At 46.9% G+C, this 20,507-nt stretch overlaps 1 protein-coding gene across 1 annotated transcript in view; it reads left to right on the forward strand.

Moving 5' to 3' along the window:
* PLXNA2 (plexin A2) overlaps positions 1–20,507 on the forward strand; it is a 216,884-nt gene that overhangs the window by 179,353 nt on the left and 17,024 nt on the right. The window contains exons 14-20 of the mRNA XM_059995382.1: positions 4,706–4,823; positions 6,646–6,782; positions 7,706–7,873; positions 8,020–8,113; positions 11,839–12,078; positions 18,389–18,532; positions 18,808–19,042. Coding sequence (XP_059851365.1) covers positions 4,706–4,823; positions 6,646–6,782; positions 7,706–7,873; positions 8,020–8,113; positions 11,839–12,078; positions 18,389–18,532; positions 18,808–19,042 — 1,136 coding nt within the window. The remainder of the gene's footprint in view (positions 1–4,705; positions 4,824–6,645; positions 6,783–7,705; positions 7,874–8,019; positions 8,114–11,838; positions 12,079–18,388; positions 18,533–18,807; positions 19,043–20,507) is intronic.

The following is a 20,507-nucleotide window of genomic DNA, read 5'->3' on the forward strand; positions in this document are numbered from 1 at the left end:
GCTTTACAGAGCCCAGCACCCTGCCACACCCAGCTAGACTCTCAGTCACACTGACCCCAGACCCACCTTGGCCTCAAGGAGCTGCCTTGGGCCACTGGACACAGGTCAAGTCTTCAACTTGGTGAGATGCCACAGGACTCCAAAGGAAAGGTTCACAGGGGACTGAAGGGTAAGGCTTTGAATAGAGAAATATAAATTCTTGGGCAGCCGGACATGGAAATCGCATGAGAATTGGGATCCAAAGGTCTTCTAAATCCTGCCTCCTCTACCTGCCAGCCCTGAGACCTTAGCAAACTGTTTGGTCTCTCTAATCTTCACTGGCCCAATGGAAATCATGATTCCTACTGCATGGGTTTTGGGAGAGAATTCAGTGAGATGAAAATGTGAAGACCGTAATGTGCCGTAGGAACGTAAGGAAATATTGTTCTATTCAATATCTTTGAAATCAAATGCATCACACTCACCCAGGGCCCTAGGGAAGAAAGTTCCAAGAAAAACTGGAAGTGAGGATACAAAAGGAGCCTGGGGAGGTGAATGGTTGCCAGGGGTCCCTACCAGGGCCAGTGATCACCCTAGAAAACCAGCCCCATCAACTCCTCAGGCGCGGGGCAGGCAGGAGGCAGCAGGCACATTCCTCACCTTGCCTGCACGCAGCCCTGGTTTCCAGCCGTGTCAGGCTCATTATTGAGAGCTTGTTAACATCATTAAAGCCTCCATCCTGGGCAGTGAGCAACAGGCACAATCATTATAGATATCTGTGAGAGATGAATTTGGCTAAATGGACCCAGTGCAGAGTCCCGGGCACGGGCAGGATTAGCGGGCACAGTGATGACTCACCGTATGCTTGTGCCGTGCCATCTATCACTCAGCAATTAGGCTAATGTTGGTTAAAGGGCCCCGCTTAGTCTCTTGTAATCAGTGCCCCACAGGTCTATGGAGGGCCGGATGATTCCATCACAGGACGTTTCCTGGGTGATGAGATGCAGGTTGAGGCTGCAGCTCAGCCCTGCCTGGGACAGGGGCTCTGTATGAGGTGGACTCAGCTTGGGTCCTCAGACCCCCTCCTTCTCATCTGCTGCACCTACGAAGTCAGCCATGTCCTGACGGATGCTACATGCTTGTGCTCCCACCCCAAGGATGCACACTCACGGGGAGAAAGGCACCATCTTTGCCAATCTATGGGAGGTGGTGCGGTGTGAGGCGAGGGCACCGGGCTGGGTGCCAGGAGCTCAGCTATTGATGAGCTCCCTGATCCTCAAATGTCTCATCTGGAAATGGGTATGTAGAAATGGACCTCTACAATCACTTCTGTGGCCCTAGGATGTCAGAAGCAATATGGAATCTGCAACTCCTGCCATTAGAAAGCTTATCAGTGGGACTAATGTGAATCCAGAGGTGCCTGTCCATCAGGAGTCAAGCCTCCCAATGTTGAAGCTAAATAACTAGTAGAGAGTTATTTAGTCTAACTTCTCATTTTACAAGGAGAAACTTTAGACATCCCCAGCTGTTGTCTCCTGATAATACACAGGGAGCCTAAAGCTACCAGGGACACCGAGAAGAGGCAGGAGGCCCCCAGAAGTCAAACCACAGGAACTTTGATGACCTGTAAAGCCTAAAGGAGGAAGTGTGGTCATCTCCAACCAGGGAGGGAGGGAGCGCAGGTTCCTCAGAGACTTAGGAACCCAGCCAGGTCTACCCCACCTCCCCTTCCTCCCGCCCCAGCCCCCCACAGCCACGTCACCTCCACCCCAGCACAGCCACCATGTCCATCCTGTCCCTTCCATGAGAGACACAGAAGATTCCACTGATTCTAGGGGCAGTAGAGTGGAACGGTCAAAGGCATGAGCTTTGCAGCCAGGCTGACCTGGATTTGAATCGTGGCTCTGCCACTTCCCAGCACTATGGCCACAGATGAGTCACTTAGCACCTCTGAGCCTTGGCTTCCTTGTCTATAAAAATGGAGAAGACCCACCCTGTAGGATGCCTGAGGATGACACGAGATCCTATCTGGGCCAGTGCCTGCCACACACAGCTCGACAAATTGTAGCTCTTGTTTATTGTTGAGGTACAGAATCTGCTTTGGCCTGACCCTCATTCCTCAGTATAACCCTCTCCACTCCCTATAGCTGCCCTTGCTTCTTCCTTTAACCCTCTATCTCCTTGAGCTCAGAGAACAAATGCCAATAACAAATACACTCAAGGAGGCCTCTCCATCCTTCGCTGCGAGCACTGGGTCCCAGGAATAAAAAGGAAGAAGAGTTAGAGGTCATTAGAGTTCTTCCACAACATGGTCTGAGTCCTCAGGACTCTCACCCAGCCCTTAGACTTAGCACCCAGCCCTTAGACTTAGCAACCCAGACCATTCTACAGTCCACCGCTGACTGCTTCTCCTCTCCCACTCACTGGATGAAGTAGAACCTCATTCCACCAGCAGGGAAAGGAGTCAGCTGCAGTGCCAAGGAAGGGAACCCATGGTCCAGCTCTAGGCCCTCCCTGCAGCCTCGGCCCCTGCATCATACCCTTCCAAGCGGGACACTGAGAGCCAACTGCAGGCATTCAGCCTTGGACACTTGGGCAGTGCCATCTCCCATCCACCCTCTTCTCCCACGTGCTTGACGTGCAAAGCTCATCTTTTGGGCCACAAACCCTGAACAAGAAAATGTTCTAGAAGAGACAGTGTGCCAAGACGCCCCAGACAGCTGAACAGGCCATTCTAGCCTTCTCTTCTCCTAGACAGGCCCCAGGAGGAGCAAATATGCCTATGACCTTCACGTGTTCTTATGTTTCCTCTTTCCATGACTTCAAGCCTGCCATGATTTGCTTCTGCTTTTCTTCTCAAGGGTGGCTCCAGCACAGTGGCCAAGGGGGGTGAGTGAGGGACAAGAAAGCACTGATTAGAAGAGAGAGAAAGAGACTTATCTGCTGCCTCCTCTTCTTCACACCCCATCCCCCCAGTAGAGAGTCGATAATCCTCTGATGCTCCTTGAGAGCCCGGAGCAATGTGACAGCATGACAGGGACCCCAAACGGGAACAGGTGCTGGGGCCCAGGCAGCAGGATGGGAGAGTTGTTACTCCAAGCAGGTAGCAGCATGGAAATAACCCCACGTCGTACCTTAAATTAAGCTTCTCAAATGCTCCGCTAATGAGGTTTAAGGAGACGCTTACATGTAAAATACTAATTGATCATCACTATCATCTTTACTGTGGGTTCATAATTAATTTATTCACAGAGAAAGGGAAAGGAGAACGTCCTTTGACATGCACTCAGTACTTTCTTGTCGAACCTAATATGCTAAACGTAATAAGACAGTCATTGTATGTAAAGTAAATATTCACCGGGAGTGAAAGTACTTATTTGGGATTAACTGTTAGGAAGGAGCTGGAGATCGGTGGCATGACGTGTGTGTGAGCACGCCATGTATTTGTTTAATGCAAGTTTTATTACATCAAAATGAAATCTCTGTTTAGTTACCTAGAGAACCACTTCCTAGAGAAGTTGTTGAGATAAGTGTCCTCCGTTAAACACGGATCTTCCCCACCGTGCCTGGATAATGCTGGGGATTGGTGGAGAGGGGTCTGTTTTTCTGACTCCCCACTAAACCAACCTACCAAGGGCACCAGACTGCTCAGACTGAACACTTAAATGGCATTGGGAAGGAAAGAAAAGCCTTCCATCTGTCCCCTGGGTTCCCTTTTGCTGAGCCTGGTGGAGCCCTTTCCCACCCATCCCATGCCTTAAAATTCCAGGCAAGAGATCCCCCCAAGAATCTGATTTCTTCAGTCCCTCCCATATCCTCCACTGCCCACTCTTTCTAGAGTCTGCTGTGGCTAAGGCAGTCCGTCTGTAAATATGCTTGTTGTAACTTATCTCAGGTACCAGGGAAGCCCTCACTGGGGGTATCAAGCTGCACATCACGAGAGAGAGTGCCTCCCCAATCCCTCCCCCCGCCCCCCCGCCCCCCCACCCCCCACCCCACCACCACCATTCTCCAGTTCTCCTGTTGATGTGAGACATGACTTCCAACCCCAGGGCTGGTTCACCGCCTCGCCCACCAGCTCTGTGAGCTCAGCCCTTGATTAAGTGGGAGTCCAGTGTCGATTGCTGTCCTAATGAACTCATCCACCTCCCACCCCCTCGCCTGCTGCCACTGGATGCCACTCCTCCCATTCAGCTGGGAGCTCCGGTTTGGGGAACTCACTATCTCACCAGATTATCTGTTCCCTCACTGCAGGAAACAAACCACAATTGAATCAGCTTGGCAAATCAGTCCTCACTCCCTCTTCTCGGGAGTGTTGCAGTGTTGGCTTGTCACACGAAAAAGAGCACTAAATTACTGCCCCTAGATCTCTCTGTTGAACATTAGGTTTATTCCACAAATATTGGGTTGGTACCCAATGCCAAGCCCTGCACTAGGCACCGGGGACTACAGGCTTGCTCATAGAAATAGGCAGCATAGCGTTTCGAGGGCTTTAGCGTTGAGCTCATCCAACCTCTCACTGTACCAATGAGAGACTAAAGCCCAGAGCGGGAAAGTACTTTACCCAAGGTCACACAGCCACATGGTTGAGCAAGCTGAGTCTTGGTCCAGCACTATTGTAAGACTGTGATGAGTCATTCACTGTGACTATGACGGGGTGAGCAAGCTGGGGCAGGGATGCAGCTCTTCCCCAGGTCTCTCATGGAAAGGCTTGCTCTCTCCTCAGGATCGTTTGTGAGATGGGCCATGCCCTTGTGGGGACCACCTCTGGGCCCGTGCGCCTGTGCATTGGCGAGTGTAAGCCAGAGTTCATGACCAAATCCCATCAACAGTACACGTTTGTGGTGAGTATTGGGTCTAGTGCTGAGCTACAGGCTTCTAGCAAGGGCATATTTCTGCTCCAGGCTTCTCCCAGGAAAGTCCCACCCACCCCTCTCCCGAGCTGGCACCTCCAGGCTTCTTGCAGATGGAGTAGGAGACCAGAAAAGGGAAAGCCTGTCTTTCCTGGGTGGGTCAAGTGCATGACCAACAACACTTTGGAGACTTTGGCGTCCCAGAGAGCCACAGGTCAGAGTTCTAAATAAGCAAAATCAGGCCTTTCTTAGAAAGTGGATCCTAGACACAGGGTGGGGAGGGGCTGCCCTTTGTCCCACCGATGTGATATCTCTGTCTAATTCCAGCCTAATGAGGACAGATCATCTGAGGGACCTAATTATAAAGGTCTATATTTATCCACATGCTTTGTTTTCTGCCAAGGATATTGTAAGTGGGAGTTTAGAGGAGCCATTTGGAATCCTGCAGGAACGCATGTCTGTGTGCAGGACCATGGGAGTGGGATGTACGAGTGAGCTGCTCTGTGTGTTGGTGTGGTTACACACACATATGCACACACTCAGCCCTGGAAACACTTCTTCTCGCCCAAGCAACAGATGGTGGACTCACAAAGGCTTTATTTTCTCGTGCTGAACAACCTGCTTCTGGGGCTCCAAAGTCCCTTTTCTGACACCTAGGCAACATTGCCACATCAAGTTCTTCACTGAAAAGTGTTAACACCAGCGGAGGGGGTCAAACCAGCCTTGCTCAGAGTATTGAAAATATATTTGACCACAAAATTCTCTTCTCTCTAAAGCACTTTACTGCTTGTTTTAGGTTTTCCAGTCTCTGCCTTCTTATCTCAGCATCTCCACCTTTCCTTGTACCAGTCTTCTCTCAGATGGGAGGGTACCATGGCCTATATCTGCAGCCCACCTACCCCATCTCCTGTGCAGGACAGACAGGGTCTCATGTGAGAAGCAAACCCAGAAAGACTGGATGGAGAGAGCTGTAGAGTGTCAGAGCTGGGAGGGCTTTACAGATCATGTAGCCCACTCTCCTGTCTTGACAGAGGAGGGAACAAAAGCCCAGAGTGATACAGAAACTTGCTTCAGGGCCCATCACTAGTGAGTGGCTAATGCGGACTAGAGTTCATGCCTGTGTAGGTGCTCAGTTAAATGCACTTTCCACTCCACTCCCCTGCCGGCTAGGCAGGAGCAATTTCTTTCTGATGCATTTTAGGCCAGATGACATTTCTTTTAGGCTTCAGGCTTAATTTTACGATTTAGTGAGCTTACTAGAAAATCCCAGCCAACGATGGGCCATCCTCCTGGTGAAGGTCAGGGAAGACGCATCTAACATTTACTGACAGGTCTCTGCACCTGTTGTGCCCTTCTCTTGCTTAGGGAGGGACGGAAGGACACAAGCGTGGGCCATTAATGGATCCTCTTGGTGGCCCAATCCAGGCAGGGATCCTTTATTCAGCCCTATCGATTTTGTGCCAAAAAAATCAGTATGCGCTCCAGATAGAGAAGCATTTTCAAATTGTTCTCAATTTGCAAACTAATTGATAGATTAGTCAGTGTCATCTCTGCCTTCCCAACAGTGTTATGAGCATAAGACTCCCAGGGGAGTTAATTAATTGCAAAACACGGCCCTTCTGCCTTCCCTGGATATGCCTGGAGCCTCTTCTTAGAAAGGGTCTGAGCTCCAGGGTAGGCAAAGAGTGTTTGGGATTAGAAAGGGTTCACTCTGAGCGTGGACACAGTCCCTCCTTCTGTCTTTAAGTCTAGCCTGGGTTTCTGTCTTTGGGTAAAACCTGAGCTGTGATCCTTTCTCTGCTTCCTCCCAAAGAACCCTTCCGTGTTGTCACTCAGCCCCATCCGAGGGCCAGAGTCCGGAGGCACCATGGTGACCATCACGGGCCATTATCTCGGGGCTGGGAGCAGCGTGGCTGTTTACCTGGGCAACCAGACCTGCGAGTTCTATGGGTGAGATGGGCTCAAAGGAGCCCTAGGAGACTGTACACGTGAGGCCTGTGCACACATGTTCCCGTGCATGTTTACATATGTGCCTGCCCCATCATCCCCATGTTATGTGTCATGTCCTGGGCCCAAACACCATTCCAGTCACTGTAAGAAATATATACCACTAGTCAATTTGTATCGCGAGTATCATAGGGGCTAAATACTTCTACAGATATTTAGAAGTGAGGACCATAAGAGCTGCTGATGAGGGAGGTTCCCAGGAGCTCTCAGTCACCACCAGGATCAAGCATTCATTATGTCCCCACCATGGTGACTTGAGAAACATGGAGACTGCATGGCCTCTGTCCTCTGCAAGCACAGACTCATCCTCAGGGCATCTCTTATGCGCTAAAAATTGAACACCTACTATTTGTCTATTCGTCAGATATTCTGATGAAGCCCTGGGGTTGTAGAGAATCTAGAGAGAATTCTGAAAGGATCCCTGGATGAGAACCCAACTTGCCCAGTAAACCTCCTCCCTGGACCATAAACTGCCTGAGGGCAAGGACTGAATATTTGCTTCTCTGCCTAGCAGGTGCTCAAGTTATTAACTGACTGACCAGACACCAAGCACTGGCTAAATAGTCATGGTCTAGAAAAATCCAGAAAAGAGGAGTTCCCCCAAAGCCCAAGGAGCCCCGCCCCTGCCCCACCTTCTCTAATCCCCTTCTCCAGTTGGCTCCCTCCCTAGTCCATCTGGAGTGGGATCTCAGGTAAAAAGAAGCACTGATACACACTGCTGAGGGATGTTCCCCAGTCTAGAGTATAAAAGGACAGAAGAACATTCCTGGGCCATACCCCCCAACCGGGGCAAACCCCTTCTCAGGCCAGAGGCTGCACCTCTTGCCCATGCCTTTGCTCACCACCCTCCTGCGGTCTCCCTGTAGGCGATCAATGAATGAGATCGTGTGTGTCTCGCCCCCGTCATCCAATGGGCTGGGGCCCGTCCCTGTCTCTGTGAGTGTCGACCGAGCCCGTGTAGACAACAACCTGCAGTTCGAGTACATAGATGACCCCCGGGTGCAGCGCATCGAGCCGGAGTGGAGTATCGCCAGGTGAGGCAGAGCGGGCGGGGATACACCCAGCTGCCGTGCAACCTGATCCCTTCTGCCAAAGTGCAGCTCCTGTGAGGATCCTAGGGGGACAAGTGGTAGCAGTTTGAGAGGGTTTTTCACCTAACCCAGACTCTGCTTGTTCCCAGCGGCCACACACCCCTGACCGTCACAGGCTTCAACCTGGATGTCATTCAGGAGCCAAGGATCCGAGTCAAGTTTAATGGCAAAGAATCTGTCAATGTGAGTAACCACGGGTCCCCTTGATCTGCAGGCAGCACGGCTGTGTCTGTGTTTTGCAGTGTGATAAGGTCTGTGTTAGGCACTGGGACATTCGACCGCCAGAGAAGAGTCCAGAATCATGGCCCCAAACACCTGGGCCTCACAATGATTTTTATAATTACAGTATAATCATTTCTTGTCAGAAGGTGATGTCATGAGTGTATAAACATACTGGCTTCTGAGCTTAAGATATGGTGCAAAAGGGCTCCTGTTTTCTGCCATGTTCACTTTGAGGTCCGATAAGAGGTAGGGTGAGAGGGAGAAGAAATTCTGGATCCAGATTCAGACATCTGTGAATTGGAAACAAAACACCACCATCTATTAGCTCTACAACCATGATCAAGTCATTTAACGTCTCTGATCCTCCCTTCCCTGGCTAGAAATGCTGATGATAAGACTTGCCTCGCAGATTTGTAACCTGCAACGAGGCTGGCACCTGATAAACGTTAGTCACTGCATGCAGATATTTCCACCCTGGTTGCTAAGATGATCAAGCTGAACATTTCACTTTATTCCTCTGTGCAGACCCATGTAATTTAATTTTTTTCCACTGTGGATTTTTGTGATGTTAAAAAAGTTCTCTATCATAAGAGCAGAATGTCTGCTATGTTGTGATAAATTTTTTAGTTCGTTCTACTGGCTCCATCCTTCTCTTTTCAGGCAATATTTTCTGAAATGTTATTGTATTCATAATTATAGTCCAGGAGATGCTGTTACGGCCATTATTTTTCATATGAATTACTGCTTTGACCTTCTGGGCATTGACGAGGCTGAGATGGAGACGGAGATGGGCGAGATGGTGTTGGATCTACCCTCTTATCCCTGACACATTCCCAGCATGCTTGAGGCTTCCCTAGGAAACAGAGAAATACAGAAAGGGACAGGCTGCCAGAAGGCTAGATCTGGAAAGGTCTCAGGGATGATCTAGTCCAAACTTCTCACTGTATAGCTTAGAAAACTAAGGCCAGAAAGCAGTAATGACTTGCCCCCAGTCATGAAGGTGGCTGGTGGCAGGACCAAGCTAGATCCCAAACATCTGACTCTTCTAACTAGACCACGTGAGATGATGGTGGGCTTGACATTTCATCATGCCGGAGACATGGAGACACCTGTATCACACCTGCAGTGACCCATTGTGCTCACAGCTCTTTGGGCTAGAAGAGCGCGCAACTCCAGATCCCAACGTAGAGCCTGATCCATGAGTGAAAGACGGGGGCCCCCGCCCCACTTCCAGACCGAGGCTCAGTGTCCCCAGGCCACCTCCATCTGTTTGCTGTCTCTAGGAGTTGGTCAGCCTGGGGAGGGGCAGCCCCTCCTGGACCAGCAAGGCCCCAGAGGTTAAAGCCTCAGAACACAGAAAAGAAAAGACGTGGTTAATCTAGTACAGAGGGAATTTTGGAGGATGAGTGCATGACTGACAAGATTAACCTCCGAAGGCTGCAGCATTGGTCCCCGGGAAGCTATTGGAAGAGAAGACTGGGCTGGGCAGGCCTCCCCACACCTGGCAGCCTTCTGAGAAGGCCTGGGTCCTGGGCGTCCTGTGCGCCCGCCAGGACACGTTGGCAGCCCCAGGCAGGAATCTCCCCAGCAGTTCTCCCAGCTCACCCACCAGGACCTCAGTGCTTCAAGGAGTTAAGAGACAGCTCCTGCCTCTCGAGCATTCGGGGCCCTGAACTCCAAGAGGGACCTGCTTGGAGTCTGCAGGCTGACAGGCAGCCTGGAGGAAAGGCCTGGGTGTGCAGGTTTCCACCAAGCCGGGCCCCAGCATGGGAAGCCCGTAAACTCCGCCCGATGCCCTCTCTTTCAGGAGTGGTGAGAAAGAACCATGTTGCCCCTGAGGCCCTACCTGGGCTCCACGTCATCCTCAGTCCCCGGGGGCTACCCCCTGCCTTTGGGTTTGGAAGCAGCCCGTGAGAAGGGCCAAAGCGAAGGCCGCAAAACCCAAAGGAATGTTTGGCAAAGTGCCGATGCAGCGCTGGGCAGAGAGCAAATGGAGGCCGTTTGTCTGGGGGTGATTTGCTCATTCACAGAGGAGTCCCATCCAGGGACACTGGAGTGAGCAGGGAGGAAGATGAGGGGCGGGGCAGGGAAGCGGTCCTTGGGCTGGGAGGTCTGCCCCGTGGAGCCCAGGGAGGGGACTCCCAGCTCAACTCTGTTTGACCGCACCACCATTTTCCTCATGTCAGGGTGTCCCCAGCTGGAACGGGAAAGGGACATTAGTTTCACAAGGGGCTGCTGAAGGGTGAGCTGAAAAGGGCGGGGATGCGTACTAACCTCCGACACGGCACGAAGCCCTCGGCGAGCTGTTGGTTTAAACTCTTCAACTCCCTCTGGAAAGGGAGGGTTAAGACTTGGAGCTCTGACATAATTTCTATGCAAGCATCAGCTATTTTTGCAATTTCACACACGGTCTTGTTTTCCGAACATGAAGCCTGGGTATGTGTGTGTTGGCCAGACACGCAACATGTGTGGACCTGCCAGGACAGTGTGTACTTGAGCAGGGTTCTCACAGATGCCCTTGGCTGTTGCTGGGACACTGTGACTCCCAGAGCCAAAACTGAGCCACGCAGCGCGAGACAGGAGGAGGTGGGGAGGGGTCCAGGTTTTCTTCCCAGATCACACGTGGGTCCTAGAGCGCTTTCTTCAATCTGGCTGCTGCCTTGGGAAGCCCTCAAACTAAACCACCAGAGGAGAGAATGGCACAACACATGCCACGCGGGGCCAGCTCAGCTAGGATGTTATCTGGGAGATGAGGGTCCACCAAGGAAGAAAGGACATTATGAACTCAGTGTCAATACCAAGGTTATACCCCCCATGGAGAGTTAGGGGGCACTTGGTTGGAGAAGAGAGAGATCCTGACTAAAACATTTAAGGAGGTGAAGGATCCTTTTCATCCATCAGTGTTTTCAATAAACATTAACTGAACACCTACTATGTGCTCATCTCACACAACTTCCTTCCTTCCATCTCACACACACACACACACACACACACACACACACACACACACACACACACACGCGTGTGCGGGAGACTGCTTCTGTCCTACTTTTTCCGCAAACATCCATGCTCCCTCATCCCCAGACCTTTGCTGCTGTTCTCTCTGCCAGGGACTTGATCCCTTACCATCCCCCCTGTCTGGGTAAGTCCTACGCATTCTTCAGGTTAAATTTCATTCATCTCTTCCAAAGGAAAGCTCCCATGAGCCACCCTCACCCTGCCTCAGGCCATGCACGCTCGCGCACAAACACAGGCTCGTGCACACACACGGACACCCGCAGAGTGCCTAGTACTTCCCCAACCCGGACATTTCTCACCTCCATCCATGCATTTAACAGTGCTGGTGCCCCTCCTGTGCTCCAGGCCCTCTGCCAGGACTGCACTGTAATGCTTGTCAAATCATTTGTCTCCCCGATAGACTGAGACTGTTTCACGGATGGCCCAACTACTGGCACCGTTCCTGGCGCAAAGTAGGTGCTCACTCAGTGTTGGTGAATGAATAAATGAAGTTAAAACACGCCCCTCCCTGCCAAAAAAGAAAAAAAAACAAACAATTTCACAGCCTTTTTCCTCAAGCAAGTAGCCCACTGGAGACCGGCCAAAACAAGCAAAGGGTGGGAGGGCGGCAGTGTGACCCCCACCATCACCTGCTGGGTGTTTGAACGCCATGCTCTTGGGCCCTTTAGGTGTGCAAGGTTGTGAACACCACCACCCTGACCTGCCTGGCACCCTCCCTGACCACGGACTACCGGCCCGGCCTGGACACCGTGGAACGGCCGGACGAGTTTGGATTCGTCTTTAACAATGTCCAGTCCTTGCTGATTTACAACGACACCAAGTTCATCTACTACCCCAACCCGACCTTTGAACTGCTCAGCCCCACTGGGGTCTTGGATCAAAAGCCGGGATCCCCCATCATTCTGAAGGTAGGAGGGTGGGATGGCTGCCTGCCACGCGCAGGGGTGGCCGGAGCACCCCTCTCCTGGCCTGGCCTCCCTTCGATGCACACGGGCTCACATGGGTGTCATCTCCCTGTGAAGGGAGCTTGGTTATACATATCGACCCATTGAGTGACATATCTTGCACTTGGGATTCTCAAGGAACACCGTAGAGTATTTCTGTGTGTCCTTGTGAGCTTTGGGACCTAAAAGTCCTGCAGTGCACTGGAAGCAACGATGTCCTTTATTGACCCCATCCGTGGCCGCAGTAACTGCCCTCAGATGTGAAGAGGTCACGGTCCCCTGGTACCATCCTTCCAGGTGTGTGTTACTCTACCACTTTCACTTCTATCCCCTGCATCCTCCCCCAAACTTTCACTTGTTTACGGTTTGGTCCCCGCTTCCTTTCTCTTTACCACTCTCTTCCTCCCTTTCATTCTCTCTTCCCTTTGTTTTCTCTTTTTCTGTCTAAATTGGGGCTGTTAGAAGTCCTCTCCAAAAATTTACCATGGAGTCACTCATTGGTTTTTGCATTGCTCCCCTTACCCCACCTCTTTAATCTCTTTTTATTTTTATTTATTTATTTTGTTCATCAACATTAGAATATATTTTGCATTTATGTAATAAAATATAGAAGACAATAAAAATAAGTGAGCATTGCTACAAGCAACAACAGAAATAAAACTCATGAGCAATATTCAGCAAAACAAGGCAGACATAAAATGATATACATTGTATGGTTTCTTTTTTAAAAATTCAAAACTGGGCAAAACAAATTTATGGTGAAGATAATGGTTACTTTGGGGGCAGAAAGCAGGGGTCATGATGAGGAAATGGTATAAGGAAGGCTTCCAAGATCCTGGAAAAATTCTGTTTCTTGATCTGAGTAGTGGTAATACTAATGGGAGTTCAGATAACTCACATAAGTCATAAGTTTATAGTTAAACTTATGCACTTTTCTCTGTATTATAACTTATTAAGAAAGCTAAGACAAAAGCCTTATTTAGTTCATTAAGATCAACAGCTGGCAGAGAATTATTGAATATTATTTCAGACACCTACAAAGTTCAAGGAACCGTGTAAGGTGATGAAAGATTCCAAGTCCATTCCACTATCAGATTTTTTTTCTTATTAGTCATCCATTTTATACACATCAATGAATAAATGTCAATCCCAATCTCCCAATTCAGCACACCACCACCACCACCACCCCACCGCTTTCCCCCCTTGGTGTCCATCTGTTTTTTCTCTACTTCTGTGTCTCAATTTCTGCTCGGCAAACCGGTTCATCTGTACCACTTTCTAGGTTCCACATATATGCGTTAATATACGATATTTGTTTTCCTCTTTCTGACTTACTTCACTCTGTATGACAGTCTCTAGATCCATCCACGTCCCTACAAATGACCCAATTTCGTTCCTTTTGATGGCTGAGTAATATTCCATTGTATATATGTGCCACATCTTCTTTATCCATTCCTCTGTCGATGGGCACTTAGGTTGCTTCCATGTCCTGGCTATTGTAAATAGTGCTGCATTGAACATTGGGGTGCATGTGTCTTTTTGAACTATGGTTTTCTCTGGGTATATGGCCACAAGTGGGATTGCTGGGTCATATGGTAATTCTATTTTTAGTTCTCTAAGGAACCTCCATACTGTTCTCCAAGTGCCTGTATCAATTTACACTCCCACCAACAGTGCAGGAGGGTTCCCTTTTCTCCACACCCTCTCCAGCATTTGTTGTTTGTAGATTTTCTGATGATGCCCATTCTAACTGGTGTGAAGTGATACCTCATTGTAGTTTTGATTTGCATTTCTCTAATAATTAGTGATGTTGAGCATCTTTTCATGTGCTTCTTGGCCATCTGTATGTCTTCTTTGGAGAAATGTCTATTTAGGTCTTCTGCCCATTTTTGGATTGGGTTGTTTATTTTTTTAATATTGAGCTGCATGAGCTATTTATATATTTTGGAGATTAATCCTTTGTCCAATGATTCATTTGCAAATATTTTCTCCCATTCTGAGGGTTGTCTTTTCGTCTTGTTTATGGTTTACTTTGCTGTGCAAAAGCTTCTAAGTTTCATTAGGTCCCATTTGTTTATTTTTGTTTTTATTTCCATTACTCTAGGAGGTGGATCAAAAAATATGTTGCTGTGATTTATATCAAAGAGTGTTCTTCCTATGTTTTCCTCTAAGAGTTTTATAGTGCCCAGTCTTACATTTAGGTGTGTAATACATTTTGAGTTTATTTTTGTGTATGGTGTTAGGGAGTGTTCTAATATCATTCTTTTACATATAGCTGTCCACTTTTCCCAGCACCACTTATTGAAGAGACTGTCTTTTCTCCATTGTATATCCTTGCCTCCTTTGTTATAGATTAGTTGACCATAGGTGTGTGGGTTTATCTCTGGGCTTTCTATCCTGTTCCATTGATCTATATTTCTGTTTTTGTGCCAGTACCATATTGTCTTGATTACTGTAGCTTTGTCTGAAGTCAGGGAGTCCGATTCCTCCAGCTCCGTTTTTTTCTCTCAAGACTGCTTTGGCTATTTGGGGTCTTTTGTGTCTCCATACAAATTTTAAGACATTTTGTTCTAGTTCTGTAAAAAATGCCATTGGTAATTTGATAGGGATTGAATTGAATCTGTAGATTGCTTTGGGTAGTATAGTCATTTTCACAATATTGATTCTTCCAATCCAAGAACATGGTATGTCTCTCCATCTGTTGATATCATCTTTAATTTCTTTCATTAGTGTCTTATAGTTTTCTGCATACAGGTCTTTTGTCTCCCTAGGTAGGTTTATTTCTAGCTATTTTATTCTTTTTGTTGCAGTAGTAAATGGGAGACTTTCCTTAATTTCTCTTTCAGATTTTTCATCATTAGTATATAGGAATGCAAGAGATTTCTGTGCATTAATTTTGTATCCTGCAGCATTACCAAATTCATTGACTAGGTCTAGTAGTTTTCTGATGGCATCTTTAGGATTCTCTATGTATAGTGTCATGTCATCTGCAAACGGTGACAGTTTTACTTCTTCTTTTCCAATTTGTATTCCTTTTATGTCTTTTTCTTCTCTGATTGCCGTGGCTAGGACTTCCAAAACTATGTTGAATAATAGTGGTGAGAGTGGACATCCGTGTCTTGTTCCTGATCTTAGAGGAAATGCTTTCAGTTTTTCACCATTGAGAATGATGTTTGCTGTGGGTTTGTAGTATATGGCCTTTATTATGTTGAAGTAGGTTCCCTCTATGCCCGCTTTCTGGAGAGTTTTTGTCATAAATGGGTGTTGAATTTTGTCAAAAGCTTTTTCTGCATCTTTTGACATGATCATATGGTTTTTATTCTTCAATTTGTTGATATGGTGTATCACATTCACTCATTTGTGTATATTGAAGAATCCTTGCATCCCTGGAGTAAATCCCACTTGATCATGGTGTGTGATCCTTTTAATGTGTTGTTGGATTCTGTTTGCTAGCATTTTGTTGAGGATTTTTGCATCTATATTCATCAGTGATATTGGTCTGTAATTTTCTTTTTTTGTAGCATCTTTGTCTTGTTTTGGTATCAGGGTGATGGTGGCCTCATAGAATGAGTTTGGGAGTATTCCTTCCTCTGCAATTTTTTGGAAGAGCTTGAGAAAGATGGGTGTTAGCTCTTCTCTAAATGTTTGATAGAATTCACCTGTGGAGCCATCTGGTCCTGGACTTTTGTTTGTTGGAAACTTTTTAATCACAGTTTCAATTTCATTACTTGTGATTGGTCTGTTCATATTTCCTATTTCTTCCTGGTTCAGTCTTGGAAGGTTATACCTTTCTAAGAATTTGTCCATTTCTTCCAGGTTGTCCATTTTATTGGCATAGAGTTGCTTGTAATAGTCTCTTAGGATGCTTTGTATTTCTGGGGTGTCTCTTGTAACTTCTTCTTTTTCATTTCTAATTTTATTGATTTGAGTCCTCTCCTTTTTCTTGATGTGTCTGGCTAATGGTTTATCAATTTTGTTTATCTTCTCAAAGAACCAGCTTTTACTTTATTGGTCTTTACTATTGTTTTCTTTGTTTCTATTTCATTTATTTCTGCTCTGATCTTGATGATTTCTTTCCTTCTGCTAACTTTGGGTTTTGTTTGTTCTTCTTTCTCTAGTTCCTTTAGGTGTAACGTTAGATTGTTTATTTGAGACTTTTCTTGTTTCTTGAGGTGGGCTTGTATAGCCATAAACGTCCCTCCTAGAACTGCTTTTGCTGCATCCCATAGGTTTTGGATCATCGTGTTTTCATTGTCATTTGTCTCTAGGTATTTTTTGATTTCTTCTTTGATTTCTTCAGTGATCTCTTGGTTATTTAGTAACGTATTGTTTAGCCTCCATGTGTTTGTGTATTTTTTTCCCTGTAATTGATTTCTAATCTCATAGTGTTGTGGTCAGAAAAGATGGTTGACATGATTTCAATTTTCTTAAATTTACTGAGGCTTGATTTGTAATCCAAGATATGATCTATCCTGGAGAATGATCTGTGCGCACTTGAGAAGAAAGTGTAATCTGCTGTTTTGGAATGGAATGTCCTATAAATATCAATTAAATCTATCTGGTCTATTGTGTCATTTAAAGCTGTGTTTCCTTATTAATTTTCTGTTTGGATGATCTGTCCATTGGTGTAAGTGAGGTGTTAAAGTCCCCCACTATTATTGTGTTACTGTTGATTTCCTCTTTTAGAGCTGTTAGCAGTTGCCTTATGTATTGGGGTGCTCCTATGTTGGGTGCATATATATTTATAATTGTTACATCTTCTTCTTGGATTGATCCCTTGATCATTATATAGTGTCCTTCCTTGTCACTTGTAACATTCTTTATTTTAAAGTCTATTTTATCTGATATTATTATTGCTACTCCAGCTTTCTTTTGATTTCCATTTGCATGGAATATCTTTTTCCATCCCCTCACTTTCAGTCTGTATGTGTCCCTAGGTCTGCAGTGGGTCTCCTGTAAACAGCATATATATGGGTCTTGTTTTTTGTATCCATTCAGCAAGCCTGTGTCTTTTGGTTGGAGCATTTAATCCATTCATGTTTAAGGTAATTATCAATACATATGTTCCTATTACCATTTTCTTAATTGTTTTGGGTTTGTTTTTGTAGGTCCTTTTCTTCTCTTGTGTTTCCCAGTTAGAGAAGTTCCTTTAGTGTTTGTTGGTTAGGTGGTGCTGAATTCTCTTAGCTTTTGCTTGTCTGTAAAGCTTTTGATTTCTCCATCGGATCTGGGTGAGATCCTTGCTGGGTAGAGTAATCTTGGTTGTCAGTTCTTCCCTTTCATCACTTTAAGTATATCCTGCCACTCCCTTCTGGCTTGTAGACTTTCTGCTGAGGTATCAGCTGTTATCCTTATGGGAGTTCCCTTGTATGTTATTTGTCGTTTTTCCCTTGCTGCTTTCAATAATTTTTCTTTGTCTTTAATTTTTGCCAATTTGATTACTATGTGTCTTGGCGTGTTTCTCCTTGGGTTTATCCTGTATGGGACTCTCTGTGCTTCCTGGACTTGGGTGGCTATTTCGTTTCCCATGTTAGGGAAGTGTTTGACTATAATCTCTTCTAATATTTTCTCGGGTCCTTTCTCTCTCTCTTCTCCTTCTGGGACCGCTATAATGCGAATGTTGTTGCGTTTAGTGTTTTCCCAGAGGTCTCTTAGGCTCTCTTCATTTCTTTTCATTCTTCATTCTTTTCATTCTTCTTCATTTCTTTTTCATTCACTGTTCCGCAGCAGTGAATTCTACCATTCTGTCTTCCAGGTCACTTATCCGTTCTTCTGCCTCAGTTATTCTGCTATTGATTCCTTCTAGTGTAGTTTTCATTTCAGTTATTGTATTGTTCATCTCTGTTTGTTTGTTCTTTATTTCTTCTAGGTCTTTGTTAAACATTTCTTCCATCTTCTCGATCTTTGCCTCCATTCTTTTTCCGAGGTCCTGGATCATCCTCACTATCATTATTCTGAATTCTTTTTCTGGAAGGTTGCCTATTTCCACTTCATTAAGTTGTTTTTCTCGGGTTTTATCTTGTTCCTTCATCTGGTACATAGCCCTCTACCTTTTCATCTTGTCTATTTTTCTGTGAATGTGGTTTTTGTTCCACAGGCTGCAGGATTGTAGTTCTTCTTGCTTCTGCTGTCTGCTCTCTGGTGGATGAGGCTATCTAAGAGGCTTGTGGAAGCTTCCTGATGGGAGGGACTGGTCTTAATCTCCTTTTAAATAACCAATTAACTTCTGTGCACATGTGTCAATTATTCCTATTAAGATTGCTCTTACCTACAGGGCAAAAACCTCTGCCCTCCTGCTTCTGGAGGTGCCAAACTCAACTACACTGTGCTGATTGGAGAGACCCCATGCACTGTCACTGTGTCCGAGACACAACTGCTCTGCGAGCCTCCCAACCTCACTGGGCAGCACAAGGTCATGGTGAGTGAACCGTCTTATTATTCCTCCCCTCCTCATCTTTCATGTATAATCTGTCATAAAGAAAGGGTCTTCAACCTCCTCCATATCTCCTCATCACAAAGTGCTATATTAAAATGGGTAGGAGCTAAGAACACAAGAAAAGAAAGGCAGATGATAAGCAGGAAGTTGTTTTGTATCCAGACTGCACTGTGTGGTTGTGGTCTCTCATGCCCTTTCTGAATCAAGAAGGATTGGATGCCAGGGCTCTACAGTGACCGTGTGTGTGCCATGCACAGGTCCACGTGGGTGGCATGGTATTCTCGCCTGGCTCGGTGAGTGTCATCTCAGATAGCTTGCTGACCCTGCCAGCCATCGTCAGCATCGCGGCAGGCGGCAGCCTACTGCTCATCATCGTCATCATTGTGCTCATCGCCTACAAGCGCAAGTCTCGAGAAAATGACCTCACTCTCAAGCGGCTCCAAATGCAGATGGACAACCTGGAGTCCCGTGTGGCCCTGGAGTGTAAGGAAGGTAAGTGGAGGCACTCCCTCGTTTCTGGGACCCTCTTTCCTCACCAGCCTTATTACCCCCCTCCCTAAAATAGCTCTCATCTTTGCTCCCATCTCTTCTACCACAAGCCACCCTGCTCCACTTTGACCTCTGTTTTCTCTTAAACTTCCTTTGCCCTTAAAATGCCCACAGTAAGGCCCCAGACCTGATCCCATTATTCTGTCCCCCTGTGCCCTGACTCATCCCACAGTCTGGCCCAGCCTACTCTCCTTCCCGGGACCGCAGTCTCCCCACAGTCAGAGCCTCCTGGGCCCTGTTGCCTCAGACTCTAGATCCCCACGTAGGAGTGACAGCTCCTTTTGCCTGGCTGCCTTGGAGCAGCAGGAAAGGTGAGAGCACATGCCCTCCCTTCCACCGCATCCCCTCCCCCACATTGTGACTTCAGCCAGTACTGCAGGCTGAGCCTCTGAAGGCCACGTGCAGGGCATCCCAGGCTGTGGTGGTGGAGACAGTGTTTCTTCTGTCTCCCAAGCAACCACAGCTACCTGGTGTCCCCTTGGGCTGAGGACCTGGAAGACTCCCTGGGTAAACATCTCAATTAGGAATCAAAAGACTTCTCCTTTTGCTGCAAACTTCAAGATCAGAACAAGCCCTCTGCTGGATGAAAGGGAAGAGCTGGGCTGGGGCAAAGTGGGCCAGGCTCCTCCCAGCGCCAGGGCTGGGGAGGAGCAAGGAGGGCGTCAGGAGACAGGTCTGCCACCAAGGGGAAGCCCCTGTTTGGCCAAGGGCCTGGTGGTCAGGGCTCCCTAAGTCTGGGTTTGGTGGTGTTCTCAGTTTCGTTCATGTGTGAGTGTGAATGTTAAATATATATAACATAACATTTACCATTTTAACTTTCTTATCTTTGCACCCTAGTGCTCTCTCCACTTCTGTGCACAGAAGTTAATTGGTTATTTAAAAAGAGATTAAGAGGCATTAAGTATATTCACAGTATCGTGTGGCCATCACCACCATCCATCTCCAGAACTTCCACATTTTCCCCAACTGAAACTCTGTACTCATGAAACAATAATCCCTCACCCTCCTCTCCCACTTTCTGTCTTTATGAATTTGACTACTCTAGGAAACCCATATAAATGGCATCACACAGTATGTGTCCCTTTGTGTTTGGTTTATTTCACTTAGCATCATGTCTTTAAGGTTCATCCATGTTGTAGCATTTGAAAGAACTTCATTCCTTTTTAAGGCTGAATAATAGTCCATTGGGTATATAAACCACATTTTACTTATCAATTTATCTGTCAATGGACATTTGGGTTGTTTCCACCTTTTGGTATCATGAATAATGCTGCTGTGAACGTGAGGGTACAAGCATCTGCTCAAGTCCCTGCTTTCAGTTATTTTGGGTGTATATGTAGGAGAGGAATTGCTGGGTCATTTGGTAATTCTATGTTTAATTTTTGGAGGAATCACAAAATTGGTTTCC

The sequence above is a fragment of the Delphinus delphis genome, chromosome 1 (assembly GCF_949987515.2).
Source record: "Delphinus delphis chromosome 1, mDelDel1.2, whole genome shotgun sequence".
NCBI classification, from domain to species: domain Eukaryota; kingdom Metazoa; phylum Chordata; class Mammalia; order Artiodactyla; family Delphinidae; genus Delphinus; species Delphinus delphis.